The 14,766-nt window shown below is 41.3% G+C and overlaps 1 protein-coding gene across 3 annotated transcripts; it reads left to right on the top strand.

Annotated features, from left to right (window-relative positions):
- Positions 1-1,526: 1,526 nt before the first annotated feature.
- Positions 1,527-14,032, top strand: tradd (TNFRSF1A associated via death domain). 3 transcript variants are annotated; one of them, XM_021604936.3, is made up of 7 exons: positions 1,527-1,621; positions 9,941-10,012; positions 11,280-11,373; positions 11,691-11,841; positions 12,230-12,513; positions 12,682-12,829; positions 13,276-14,032. In XM_021604936.3, the coding sequence occupies exons 3-7, from the start codon at positions 11,353-11,355 to the stop codon at positions 13,572-13,574; spliced, it is 903 nt and encodes a 300-aa protein (XP_021460611.1). In that variant the 5' UTR covers positions 1,527-1,621; positions 9,941-10,012; positions 11,280-11,352; the 3' UTR covers positions 13,575-14,032.
- Positions 14,033-14,766: the final 734 nt, after the last annotated feature.

Genomic DNA, 14,766 nt, shown 5'->3' with positions numbered 1-14,766 from the left:
CTTTTAAAATGTCGGTGTCCAATTGCAAGTGGTGCGAAAATGCTCCATTATTAAAATACATGTTTTGCTACATTAAGTAATCTAACGATGTACACGTCGCCGTCTTGTCTATTTCAAATATTCTCCCATCGATCGAGATAGGTGTGTCATCATGACAACTAGGGAAACTGGGATATTTTCTACGATTTGGCAAATCGGAAATGTATGAGTTTCCTAATTCCAACTAGCATGTGAAAGCGGCATAATCTCTCTTGGGCAGATGAAACGGCGAGAAACTGTCAAGGCTCACATAGAATTGTGTTATTACTAGCAGCGGTAGTTTCTGGTTTTGGGTTTTAATCGTTGATTATTTGGACGAATCAAGATTGGGCGAAGGCGGTGCTTGAACTGGTGCGGTTATTTTCAAGCCCGCGTGGACGATAAACGGTTTTCAGTAGAATCCACAACCACAAAGTAAAACAATTCTATATCATATCTTCCTTTGCACAAAGGTAATCACAATTGTTAATGGACCCCCCCCCCCCCCCCCCCCAGCAGTGAAATATAGATAATGTGTTTGTGATGATTACAATCTTGCTGCTGTGATCAAAGAGGATACTTAGGGATGAACAGTAGTCTAACATGTTTAATGTGTGTGGGTGTTTGACAGTAACACAGCACTTACAGATATATTTCAGCACCAGGGTTTATTAATCGATGGGGATATTTTAGCTTTGCACACTGATGCGCTGGCATATCAGATTCTGAGAGAGGAAGAGAGGGCTCAAGTCTGTCTTGACTTCACCTGTCCGAATTTTCTTGGAAGGGGCTCTCTGATTAATAGTGAGGCCATTTCCTGTCATGCCTTGATAAGACCGACAGTTTACTGTCAGACCTTATGTGGGCCTTGCTCACATCATTTTTGTTTTTTATGTGAATCCTTTCTATTCTGTTAATAGGCTCCATCTGGCCTGTTTTTGTCCCCAAGCAGTTGCCATAGTTTCAGTCTGTAACATAGGTATTTCCTTTGAAAGTGAATATGTATTTCCTTGTTAATAAATGTGGCCTACCTTCTCTGAAATAATCTATTGTCTGACAATGTGGATGTGCACGTAAGGAACCCCCCATACATTCAAATGGCGCAGTGATTACTTCGAGGAAGGAATATACATGTTAACAACATTTAAACCGGGCAAATGAATAACGTCACCCATGGCCCTGCTTCCAAAAACATCAAATAACAGTAACTATCTATATAGGCCTAAACAAATAACCTGTTACTTATTTGGTATGTTGCTTCTCAGTCGATTAATTTTGACTTTAGTGTCATGTTCAGTGGGTACATGCAATTATATAATTTCAACATTGTCATTAGCTACACAGTTGCAAGCAAATAGCTAAAGCAGTAAAGGATCAGTTCCGACAAATATTTCCTTCCAATCAAGCAACAAAAACAGTCAAATACTTCCTTCCTGTAAAGATACGTGATTCTAACCAATAGGGAAACGGCATGTTCTTTCTCACCAATCACAGTGCCTCAGGTTTCCCTGTAACCAATTGCCTGTCGGGAAATTATTACTGTATCTGTGTTTTCCTGTGGTCAGGTCGTGTTGCCGTCCTTACAACATTTTTTTCTTTGAAGGTAAGTTAACAATACAATTATGATTTTACTTTAAACCCAAAACGAAATTATAGCCTATACAACAGTTAATGCCACAAATGACAGTAAACAAATGCATAACATTACGTCAATCATGAAAGAAAATGTATTCAAGTTGCAATGATTCCTTTCTATCGTTGATTAGGCTACTGTTTTGTAACAACTTCAATGTATGATTAAAACTTCACCAATAGTTTTTATTATTATTGAAGGTCAATAGGCGGTGTTTGGTGCAGCTTAATTTACTATAAAGTAGGTCTACTTTTCTAATTTCCTAAAAGTCTGAACCGCACTGTGTCCAACGTGGTCTCAAGAGCATTCCGTATTATTCTGTACGTAAACGCAAGACATGTTACATTTCGTATGGGAAGTATTAATTTGTGGATGTCCATCATCCATTTCGTATGATATGTTACAAATTACTATTAATATGACATATTACAAATTGCAATTTGTACCATATTGTAATGAAACAGGCAGGGCGCAGGTCTCGAACCCTCGACCTTCTAACCCGAAGTCCAGCTCGCTGTTGACTGTGCCACAAAAGCATGCTTAAGCGGCAGAGTCGATATCCACGCTTATAAACCCAGGGTCGTTACACTATTCCCTCCTTTCAAAGAGCTCGTCCTCGCAATAGCTTGCGACTCTACGTCTTACAGGAACTCACCGGCCAAGCACACGCACTGTCGTGGATGCAAGGTCCGACCACTTCTGACACCAATGTAATGAAACAGGCAGGGCGCAGGTCTCGAACCCTCGTCCTTCGAGTCCGAAATCCAGCGCGCTATTGACTGCCACAAAAGCATGCTCAAGCGGCAGAGTCGATATCCGCGCTTATTAACCCAGGGTCATTACAATATGTTACAAATTGTGATTCATACAATATGTTCTGAATTTCCAAAACATATATGTTACACAATAAATTTAATTTTTAACATTAGCTAGCTCTAGGGGTTAAGGAAAGTTAGGTTAAAGGGTTAGGGAAGAGTTATGTTAGGGGAAGGGTTCGCTAAAAATGTTAAGGTTAGAGGAAGTTACTAATTAGCTAAAATGCTAAAGTTGTCAGTGATGAGATTCGAACACATTCACATTATATTCCTGACCAACCACCCTCCTTTAGTTTTTTTCTGGTTGAGGTTATTCATAGTGCAAGAAAGTGTATAAATGAAAAGGGAAAACAAAACACAAAAGTTTCGGCCTTTGGCCATTCTCAGTGTTAATCTACATTTAATTTATTTGGGAACCATGATGTTCTAATAAATGTCTTTATTTTGCATTCAAGTCTCTGTTTTGGATTTATTCCTTTTTTCGACAGTGTGCGGGTCTCCATCTCTTTCACTATACCAAACGTAACATATCATATTGATTTGAGTGACTCAGATTTACATTTACTATGTTACGTCTAGTCTATGAGACCAGTCTGCTGTGTCATATTCTTGCCTCATAGCAGGAGAGAATGTAGTGAAATTCCTGTCATCTTGTACATGTGACTCACGGGACTCGCGTTTTCACAGAGCTGCATACCACACAGTCCACAGACCACACTGTCTTGTAGGCTCAGTAGTCTAAACCAATGATTTATATAAACCCTGGATTGCTGATGCTATCTATTGGTCAATGAAAGACTTTGAAGCCACATTGGCACTCTTCAGAAAAGCAGTAGTTCCATAGTTATGAATAGAATTCTTCAGTATTTCATTTAAATCTTTCAAGGACAAAATTACATGTATTTAATTATGTTGTAGCAGTGGGGACAGTGACATATTAGACACATAAAATTATACTTTAAGGAAAATGTTTTTATATATTTTCATTTTTTATTTGTATGCTTAGCTCACATAATATGATTCAAAACTATGCATTAAGGTGTCTGTAATAGAGTTAACATGGCAAAAACAAATAAAGGCGTTGTAAAATATTCCAAAATATTTGTATCTTCAAAACAGCGCCCCTGTTTTTCATTAGTCTAACCCGTCATAGACCTCACCAGTTTGTAATAATAAACAACAAAAATAAGGTCTGAGGTAACACAGGCTTAAGAGATCTTATATACAGTGCCTTGCGAAAGTATTCGCCCCCCTTGAACTTTGCGACCTTTTGCCACATTTCAGGCTTCAAACATAAAGATATAAAACTGTATTTTTTTGTGAAGAATCAACAACAAGTGGGACACAATCATGAAGTGGAACGACATTTATTGGATATTTCAAACTTTTTTAACAAATCAAAAACGGAAAAATTGGGCGTGCAAAAAATATTCAGCCCCCTTAAGTTAATACTTTGTAGCGCCACCTTTTGCTGTGATTACAGCTGTAAGTCGCTTGGGGTATGTCTCTATCAGTTTTGCACATCGAGAGACATTTTTTCCCATTCCTCCTTGCAAAACAGCTCGAGCTCAGTGAGGTTGGATGGAGAGCATTTGTGAACAGCAGTTTTCAGTTCTTTCCACAGATTCTCGATTGGATTCAGGTCTGGACTTTGACTTGGCCATTCTAACACCTGGATATGTTTATTTTTGAACCATTCCATTGTAGATTTTGCTTTATGTTTTGGATCATTGTCTTGTTGGAAGACAAATCTCCGTCCCAGTCTCAGGTCTTTTGCAGACTCCATTAGGTTTTCTTCCAGAATGGTCCTGTATTTGGCTCCATCCATCTTCCCATCCATTTTAACCATCTTCCCTGTCCCTGCTGAAGAAAAGCAGGCCCAAACCATGATGCTGCCACCACCATGTTTGACAGTGGGGATGGTGTGTTCAGCTGTGTTGCTTTTACGCCAAACATAACATTTTGCATTGTTGCCAAAAAGTTCAATTTTGGTTTCATCTGACCAGAGCACCTTCTTCCACATGTTTGGTGTGTCTCCCAGGTGGCTTGTGGCAAACTTTAAACAACACTTTTTATGGATATCTTTAAGAAATGGCTTTCTTCTTGCCACTCTTCCATAAAGGCCAGATTTGTGCAATATACGACTGATTGTTGTCCTATGGACAGAGTCTCCCACCTCAGCTGTAGATCTCTGCAGTTCATCCAGAGTGATCATGGGCCTCTTGGCTGCATCTCTGATCAGTCTTCTCCTTGTATGAGCTGAAAGTTTAGAGGGACGGCCAGGTCTTGGTAGATTTGCAGTGGTCTGATACTCCTTCCATTTCAATATTATCGCTTGCACAGTGCTCCTTGGGATGTTTAAAGCTTGGGAAATCTTTTTGTATCCAAATCCGGCTTTAAACTTCTTCACAACAGTATCTCGGACCTGCCTGGTGTGTTCCTTGTTCTTCATGATGCTCTCTGCGCTTTTAACAGACCTCTGAGACTATCACAGTGCAGGTGCATTTATACGGAGACTTGATTACACACAGGTGGATTGTATTTATCATCATTAGTCATTTAGGTCAACATTGGATAATTTAGAGATCCTCACTGAACTTCTGGAGAGAGTTTGCTGCACTGAAAGTAAAGGGGCTGAATAATTTTGCACGCCCAATTTTTCAGTTTTTGATTTGTTAAAAAAGTTTGAAATATCCAATAAATGTCGTTCCACTTCATGATTGTGTCCCACTTGTTGTTGATTCTTCACAAAAAAATACAGTTTCATATCTTTATGTTTGAAGCCTGAAATGTGGCGAAAGGTCGCAAAGTTCAAGGGGGCCGAATACTTTCGCAAGGCACTGTATTTTGTTCTATATACTTATATATACATATTCTCATTCACCCCTTTAGATTTGTGTGTATTAGGTAGTTGTTGGGAATTGTTAGATTGCTTGTTAGATATTACTGCACCGTTGGAACTACAAGCACAAGCATTTTGCTACACTCGCATTAACATCTGCTAACCATGTGTATGTGACCAATAAAATTTGATTTGATTTATTTGTCAGTTAACATGACCTTTATGAAAGTATTTATTTATATTGTACATGATTAAAAATTCACAAAAAGTGAGATTATCTCATAGAATGAAACTTATAAAATCTTCTAAACCTGTGTTTACCACAGGCCTTATTTTCTGCGTTTATCTAAAAAAAAAACTCCAAAAACTAAATTTTCTCGTAAACTTTGCCCATTGAATCATTACTATTGCTCTCTATAGAATACCATATAAGTATTCACTACAAAAAATGAGACCGACCAATTCGACTTGTTTGGCAGTCTGTACCTTGTAGACTCTCGTATTCATCCTAATCAAAAGAATGGCATTCGCGGAATTGAACCAATGTCCAGGAATCCTTTGGTTGGCACTTGGCAGGATGATTTTAGTCTTTGACGCTGCAGTGGTGGATGTTAAATGTTGCATTAATAAACTCTTGATGATGACATAATCCTCATACACTCTATGGTATTCTAGGCTACATCTGGTGAATTAATCCAGCACACTTTCAGTTTTAGTAATGTATGACACTACCGGTCTATGAATGTAATGATGGCTTATGATTACATGTAGGCCAGGGGTCCACAATTACATTCAGCCGTGGACCGATTTTTCCTTGAGCGGATGGTCGGGGGACCGGAACATAGTTATAAATCAATTGTACACTACAAATTGACAGCAAGAATCTGGGTTCCACATCTTTTATTAGAAATAAGTGAACCACACAACAAACAATAAAGACGTGACGAATAAAAACGCGACAACAATGGAGTGCTAACATGCAACTACACAAACAATATCACACAAAACACAGGTGGAAAAAATGCTACTTAAATATGATTCGCAATTAGAGACAACGATACCAGCTGCCTCTAATTGGGAATCATACAAAATCACCAACATCGAAAAACAAAACTAGAACCCCACATAGAAATAATAAACTAGACTAAACCCCCAGTCTCGCCCTGACCTACTCCACCATAGAAAATAAGGGCTATGGTCAGGACGTGACAAGTTCTTAAACTGAGCAATCGGGGGAGAAGGGCCTTGGTCTGGGAGGTGACCAAGAACCCAATTGTCACTCTGACAGAGCTCCAGAGTTCCTCTATGGAGATGGGAGAACCTTCCAGAAGAACAACCACCTCTGCAGCACTCCACCAATCAGGCCCTTATGGTAGAGTGGCCAGACAGAAGCCATTCCTCAGTTAAAAGCACATGACAGCCCGCTTGGAGTTTGCCAAGAGGCACCTAAAGACTCTCAGACCATGAGAAAGAAGATTCTCTGGTTTGATGAAACAAGATTGAACTATTTTGCCTGAATGACAAGCGTCACATCTGGAGGAAACCTGGCATCATCCCTACGGTGAAGCATGGTTGAGGCAGCATGCTGTGGGGATGTTTTTCAGCGGCACGGACTGGGAGACTAGTCAAGATCGAGGCAAAGATGAATGGAGCAAAGTATAGAGAGATCGTTGATGAAAACCTGCTCCAGAGAGCTCAGGACCTCAGACTGGGGGCGAAGGTTTACCTTCCAACAGGACAATGACCCTAAGCACACAGCCAAGCAGGAGTGGCTTCGGGACAACAATTTTTTAGAATAAGGTTGTAACGTAACAATTTGGAAAAAGTCAAGGCGTCTGAATACTTTCCCAAGGCACTGTACAATTATCTGTAAGGTCTCTCAGAATTTCAAACACTAATTCAACCACAAAGGCAGGAGATTTTCCAATGCCTCGCAAAGAAGGGCACCTATTGGTTGATAGCTAGGTAAAATATCCCTTTGAACAAGGTGAAGTTATTAATTACACTTGATTGTGTATCAATACACCCAGTCACAACAAAGATACAGGCGTCCTTCCTAACTCAGTTGCCGTAGAAGAAGGAAACCATTCAGGGATTTCACCATGAGGCCACAATGGTGACTTTCAAAGAGTTTCTCCTATCACAGCCATTAAAGAGTTAAAAACTGAGGATGGATCAACAACATTATAGTTACTCCACAATATAAGCCTAAATGGCAGAGTGAAAAGAAGGAAAAAAATATTCCAAAACATGCATACCACTCTTCATATTTTCAAGCATGGTGGTGGCTGCATCATATTATGGGTATACTTGTCACCGGCAAGGACTAGGGAGTTTTTTAGGATAAAAAGAAACAGAATGGAGCTAAGCAAAGGCAAAATCCTAGAGGAGGAAACCTGCTTCAGTCTGCTTTCCAACAGACACTGGGAGACGAATGTACCTTTCAGCAGGACAATAACCTAAAACACAAGGCCAAATATACACTGGAGTTGCTTACCAAGATGACATTGAATGTTCCTGAGTGGCCTAGTTACAGTTTTGACTTAAATCGGCTTGAAAATATATGGCAAGACTTGAAAATGCCTGTCTAGCAATGATCAACAACCAACTTGACAGACCTTGAAGAATAACAAAAATAATAACTCTTAGAGACTTACCCAGAAAGACTCACAGCTGTAATTGCTGCCAAAGGTGATTCTAATGTATTGACTCAAGGGTGTGAATGCTTATGTAAATATGATATTTCTGTATTTCATTTTCAATAAATATACTAAAATGTCTTAAAAGATGTTTTCACCTTGTCATTATGGCGTATTGTGTGTAGATGGGTAAGAAAACATTTTTTTAATCATTTTTGAATTCAGGCTGTAACGAAACAAAATGTGAAATAAGCCAAGGGGTATGAATACTTCTGAAGGCACTGTATGTGCCTCTATTGATGCGTGAGAATACTTGGGAACAGATTTCCTAAATGAAAATCAATTTGAGATGATTTCCTGGTGATTTTATAGACTTTTATCTTCCCCAATAGGCTGCAATTTAAAAAATATAAATATTTTTCTTTGCTCAGAAAACTTGTGACAAATAAAATCACCTGCAATCCACATTTTTTATATGTATTATTTTGGGCTCCCGAGTGGCGCAGAGGTCTAAGGCACTGCATCTCAGTGCTAGAGGCGTCACTACAGACCCTGGTTCGATTCCAGGCTGTATCACAACCGGCTGTGATTGGGAGTCCCATAGGGTGGCACACAATTGGCCCAGCGTCGTCCGGGTTAGGGCTTGGCCGGGGTATGCCATCATTGTAAATAAGAATGTGTTTCTTTAATGACTTGCCTAGTTAAATAAAGGTTCAATAAAATAAGAAATTAATAGTATAATATGAGGATATGGGCATAATCCAGCTCAGATACTCTTTTCCCTTTATTTATCTCTCTCCCAGGTCTAGCACATCAAGCATTTACTTGACCCTAAACCAGAACCAAGTCATATTGAAAGAAGTCTAACCAGAGATAGGGGTTAGGTTGAGGTCAGGCGTTAAGAGAGACTGTGTGTGTGAGTGAGTGGGTTGGGGTAGTACCAGTGGCGTGATTAGGTCTGGGCTTCCGGGGCCTTAGCCAGACTGAAATGTGACTGCGTCACAACGTAAATGAAGGTTGGGTTTGTTTCAATCCAGCCCACAGTTGGCAGGACACAAGTAAAAATATATTTGGAGTGCAGCTGTCACGTCCTGACCATAGAGAGCCCTTATTTTCTATGGTAGAGTAGGTCAGGGCGTGACTGGGGGTTTTCTAGTTATTATTTTCTATGTGGGGTTCTAGTTTAGTTTTTCTATGTTGGTGTTTGGTATGATTCCCAATTAGAGGCCGCTGGCTATCGTTGTCTCTAATTGGGGATCATATTTAAGTAGCATTTTTTCCACCTGTGTTTTATGGGATATTGTTTTGAGTTCGTGTATGTTACACCTCTTAGTTACGTTTCGTTGTTTGTTTCGTTCTAGCTTTATTGTTTTGTGTGTTTCACTAAATAAAGATGTGGAACCCAGATCACGCTGCACGTTGGTTTGAGTATGCTTCAAACGATTGTGACAGCAGCCGCATGCGACCCGATCATAATGCCTGTGGTAAATTCAGTTTGATTTTGGATATCCCTATGGGGCTCTGTAAATTACACAATGTACATGGGACAATATGTTAAAATTCCAATAGCTCCAAATTTCAATGACTTAAAAAGCTCAAACCAACTATGAATTGTAGAAATACAAATGTTAAAAGCATTCCATGAGAAAACTAAAAGGTCTTGTTTTAGATTTTAGGCATGAAAATATTCTCTCATTTACATTGTGTAATTTATTTACTGTCCATAACTAGCCCCGGAGATAGGCTATCCAAAGTCAGGTCACACACCAGTCGGCTGAAGCTAATTGGCAATATAAGTTGGCTAATTCTTTCCACCTGTGAACATACACACGATACACCCACATCAAACCACACCCCAAAAGCAACTCACATTTGAATTCAGTCATGCCCGCTAGCATTTCTTATTGAACCAAATCTAAAACAAGGCCAAATCAGGAAGTGCAGTCGCCCTTCAAAACGAACTAATGACATGCTGCACCTTTCTACCTTTCAGATAGGAAGAGGAGGACAGATGAGAACAGCAGGCCAGTGGAGCAATTAGAACAGAAGCAGCCAGTGGCAAATGGTAGGGAAGAGCATGATTTAGGTGACCTGGTCACAGACCCAAAACAAGTTAAGCTACCCCAGTATCCCCTTGACCGTTTTGGATTGCAAAACTTAAGAAACACACCAAACAAGACACAGAGACAGCAACAGAAAAGTATATGGTGCAGAGAGACACCAGACAAGACACAGAGACAGCAACAGAAGAATAGGATATGATGGAGAGAAGAACAGAACAGGCCATAGCAGAAGAGGATAGACAAGGGAGATGGTAACAAACAAGACACAGACAGCAACAGACAAGAGACATAGAAAGTAACAGAAGAGGACAGGTGGATTGAGCACACAGTAGACTGTATCACTTCAAGCTGCTCTAAAGAATCTAATTTGTTGTATTTATTTGCACAAATTATAAGAAGTGAAATACAGACAGTGAACAAATAAAACATGGCTTACAAAGAATTTGCAGGTAAGGTGAAAAAAAGTCTTGTGAAATTACTATTAAAATAATTGTTTACTTTAAAACTTTTTACAACCAGGACAGGATGAGAGAGGAGGGTAGACAAAAGACAGCAACATAGAATACTAAGAGACAGCAACAGATGACACATAGAAAGTGATGGAGAGCGCTAGAGGAGGGGTGAGCACACAATAGACTATCACTTAAAGCTTTCTAATTACTGCTGTGTGTGTCTGTGTGTCTGTGTGTGTGTGTCTGTGTGTGTGTCTGTGTGTGTGAGAGAGGGAGAGAGAGAGAGAGAGAGAGATAGAAAGGGTGTTTGGGTACTCTGGGACTTTAGTCAGTTTTGTCTTAGTGGTTTTTGGCAATGCACTGTAGATGTATGTGTTCCAGAGAAGAGAGACCCTGTGGCAGGTGGGAAGGTGCACGTTACCTGAAAAATATATATTCTCTCAATATTAATCTCAAAGTGCACCAAATTAATGCATTTAACTGTTGAAATTCCTTAGATTTTTCCTGGGGGATAATGCCCCTGGACCCCCCTACTGGCTTTGGGCTATGCCCCCAAAGTCTTCAAATCCTAGAAACGCCCCAGGGTAGAAAAGGGACATTAAATAGTAAATTAATGTAATGACATATAAGGGATAAGATAGGGTAAGATACGTAAGAATCGTGGAGTGAGATAATATAAAGTGAGGGGTTCCATTGTATTGTGACTGCATCTTGATCCTGACTCTTTTTAATACCAGAATGGATTTGATTGATGTGTCTTGGCCTTTGAACTCAGACTGTTGATTACTTGAGTAATATATCTGTTCTATCTCTGCAGGAAGGAAGACGCTTGAAGGGAACACAGAAGAAGCTTGTGACAGCTGAGGTCAGATGACGGGAATGCTCAAACAATGGACATAATGGATGAAAAGGTACTCTATGTTTAGTTGAGAGAGGCAGGAGAGAGGAGGTGTGATATGTATGAGAGGGAAAAGGGGAACGAGGCAGGGATAGAGACAGTTCCCATTAACTATTTATAGGACAACATGCATGTCTGTTTCTGTTAGTGCGCATGCGTGTGATAATGTCAAGTGGGGAGTGTGTGTGTACTGTGTATGTAAGAATGTAGCTGTAAGTACAAGCTCCTGTGCTGTACAAAATTCAGCATAATGTTTGAATAGTAGCATACAGAGCAGAGACATTATGAACTTTAATCTTGTATGGGATGTTGTACCATATGATATTTTAGAAAATGGTGGCACTGAGTGTGGAGGTTGGCCCGTGGACAGGATGTGCGGTTCTCTTCCTGCGCTCCTGTCCCGCAGTGAACCTGCTCTCTCTCTACAAAGACCAGCAGGGCAAGTTCAGCGTCTTCAAAGTCCTCAAGCTGACACTCACAGGTGAGCCACATCAGGCCATCCGGTCTCCAGCTAGCGTAGGGAGCATGCTGAGCATTGGGTGAGGCAGATGTATTATTGATAGAAAGAAAGGCTTAGCTTGGTGGTCATGGGGAGTGAAAAAGGGCTGGTGTTGCAGTGTGACCTGCTTATCTACTGAGGGGATGAATATAGTTAAAAGCTTATGAAAAACTGCTGTCAGATAAATGCTGGGAGATCTTTTAGGAAGTCATAACACGGTTAAGCTCAGAGCTCTGCCTGGACCAGAGTAGTGGAGGGAGACACAGTCAGGTTATATTTATTTTATGGTCGCAGTGAAAAATATTACAATTGTGCCAGTGATTCGCTATGGTTACCTCTAACCTTTGACCTTACCTGGCCTGTGTCCCAGACTCAGCTGGGGGGCTGGAGGGGTACGAGATCCTAAAGCTGCACGATGCAGATCCTCTGCTGGGTGTGGAGGTGAAGTTTGTGGATGTGGCGGCGTGCCGCAGGTTCCTGCAGAGCTATGGCTCCGGTGCCGTACAACAGTCCCTCTCCCAGCACACCTGCCGCCTCCTCCACATCCCACAACAGGAGCTTGCCTTGGAAACCCAGCTCAAAGCCGGGACGCACACTTTGGACTTTTGTCTGGACGACCTGGAGCTCTGTCTGCAGCACATCCACCAGTCACAGGTAATATACTATATACCGGTTATAATCCATATATAGTGGTGTTGTTACTGGTAATATATGATAAACAGATCACAAGCAATACTTCACCAATCTATACCTGACAGGTGCTCTGCTGTGCCTAATGACTCACTATGGGGTGTTCTAAATGTTGGTGTCACTTCCTGACAGCCAGAGCGCCTACGGGATGATGAGATTGCTGAGCTGGACCAGCAGCTGCAGAGCCAGGCCTTGGGTCACATTCCCCAGCCACCCACCCTCACACAGGAAGAGCCCCCCGTGCCCAGCAACTGTTTCCTGTTCCAGAAGAGGGTGTTTGGTGAGTTGGCTCTGGCTTCCATGGCTGCTTTTTATCATCAGTGGGGGTTCAGCGGAGAGCCGTCACCTGGGTCCTCTACATTCATGCACTGGCATAGAACAGTGTTTCTCACCTCTCGGTCAGTAGACCAGCACTGGTCTATGGAAGGTTATTGACCTGTGCCTCAAATAGTTTGATGACACTTTTAGTCGGCTCAAGTGCTGGTTTTAATCTAAGTGGTCCTTTGAGGAAGAGGACCATTATAGCTTGCCCAATCTCTGGTATAGAGGACACTCATTATGGGTCATCTACTAAACCCGGGACGGCAGGGTAGCCTAGAGGCAAGAGAGGAGGGCCAGTAGCTGGAAAGTTGCTGTTGTATTTTACTTACTTACTTGCAGAAACATATATAGACTCTGGATACATGTCTCTAACACCCCCTCCCACTCTGTCTCCTGACCTATCAGAGGACCGCATGCTGGCGGCGGGGGACCTGCAGCGGTTCTCCAACGGCGTTGGGCGGGACTGGAGGAAAGTGGGGCGGGCCTTGGGCAAGAACTGCCGTGCGCTGAAGGGGCCGGCCATAGACAACCTGGCCTACGAGTATGAGAGGGAGGGGCTGTACGAGCAGGCCTATCAGCTGCTGAGCCGCTTCATCCAGGCGGAGGGGAGGGCGGCACGACTGGGCCGGCTGGTCAGAGCACTGGAAGACAGCAAACTCACTAGCCTGGCTGAGAACATTTTGGACATCCAGCCCCGGGATTGACACTGTCTGTCACACTGTCTGATGGTGTGTGTTGGTCTGTGTGTGTGCATCTGTGTCTGTGTGAAAGAGTGGTAACGTGTGGGTGGCATTGTTTGTGTGAGCGCAAACGTGTGTGCACTAACTTACCTAGGTGCTACCATGTGTCAGTTCTGTGTGAGCTTCGTGTCTGTGAGCTTGATTGTATGTTTTTTTTATTGGAGTAAAAATGTCTTGTGTTACAAAACCAATAGTTCTCATAATTGCTATGCCACGTCATTGTTGTCTCTGGTTGGAGAGCAAACTGAAATCACTGTGGGCCTTTTCTTCTGCTTTAAACCCAACCCCCTTTCTCCACCACAGACTGGACCATTGATGCATTTGATCATTCTACCAATAACCTAGATTGATATTGAACAATTTGCAATGGGATTGTGGAATATTTGTTCCAAATTTCAAATAAAGTGTTGGATTTATAAAAACGAATTGCCCATTGCTTTCATTCACGTTGAGAGTTGTAATTTCACTTCCAAAATCCAATATCCTGATAAAACTTTTAACTATGAATTACGTAGAATCTTTAGGAAACCCTTTGATCCTGCTTTCTGAAATACCCTACAGTCTATGGAAATACCACCCAGGTAAAAAAAAAAGATGTCAATTTTGGGAAATGGGCAGTGTCTAATCCATGTACACACACACATAGTAAATGTTTTACGATCCTTGTGGAGACCTAAAATGTATTTCCATTCAAAATCCTATTTTCCCTAAACCCTAAACCTAAATTCTAATCCTAATTGTAACCTTAAACCTAACCCCTACGTTTAAAACAGCCTTTGTACTCATGGGAACCTGGGAGATATTCCCACAAGGGAGAATTTTACTTGTTTTGCTATCCTTGTGGGGACTTTTGGGGATTTTCGGTAGCCACGAGGATAGTAATACGAGCCCACACACACACTGTGACACATTTTGTGTTATTTTGGCTCTGTTCTCCAGCACTTTGGAGGTTAAGGTGCAAACTGTCAGCTTTACTGTTTTTCCCAATTGCTAAAACACAATTTTGCAAACTAGGCTGGTTTTATCAAAATACTTAACACAATTCACAAAACCACACACCCAAACTGCAAAATACCTCATATATCCTGCAAAATGAAGCACTGCAACCAAAACTACATATAGCATTATCAAAATCAAACGTTTGCACCAAATGGCC

Source organism: Oncorhynchus mykiss, chromosome 6 (genome assembly GCF_057628025.1).
Source record: "Oncorhynchus mykiss isolate SJ-2025 chromosome 6, ASM5762802v1, whole genome shotgun sequence".
Classification (NCBI taxonomy): domain Eukaryota; kingdom Metazoa; phylum Chordata; class Actinopteri; order Salmoniformes; family Salmonidae; genus Oncorhynchus; species Oncorhynchus mykiss.
Note: the sequence above shows the minus strand (reverse complement) of the source record. Positions and strands in the feature narration are given on the sequence as shown.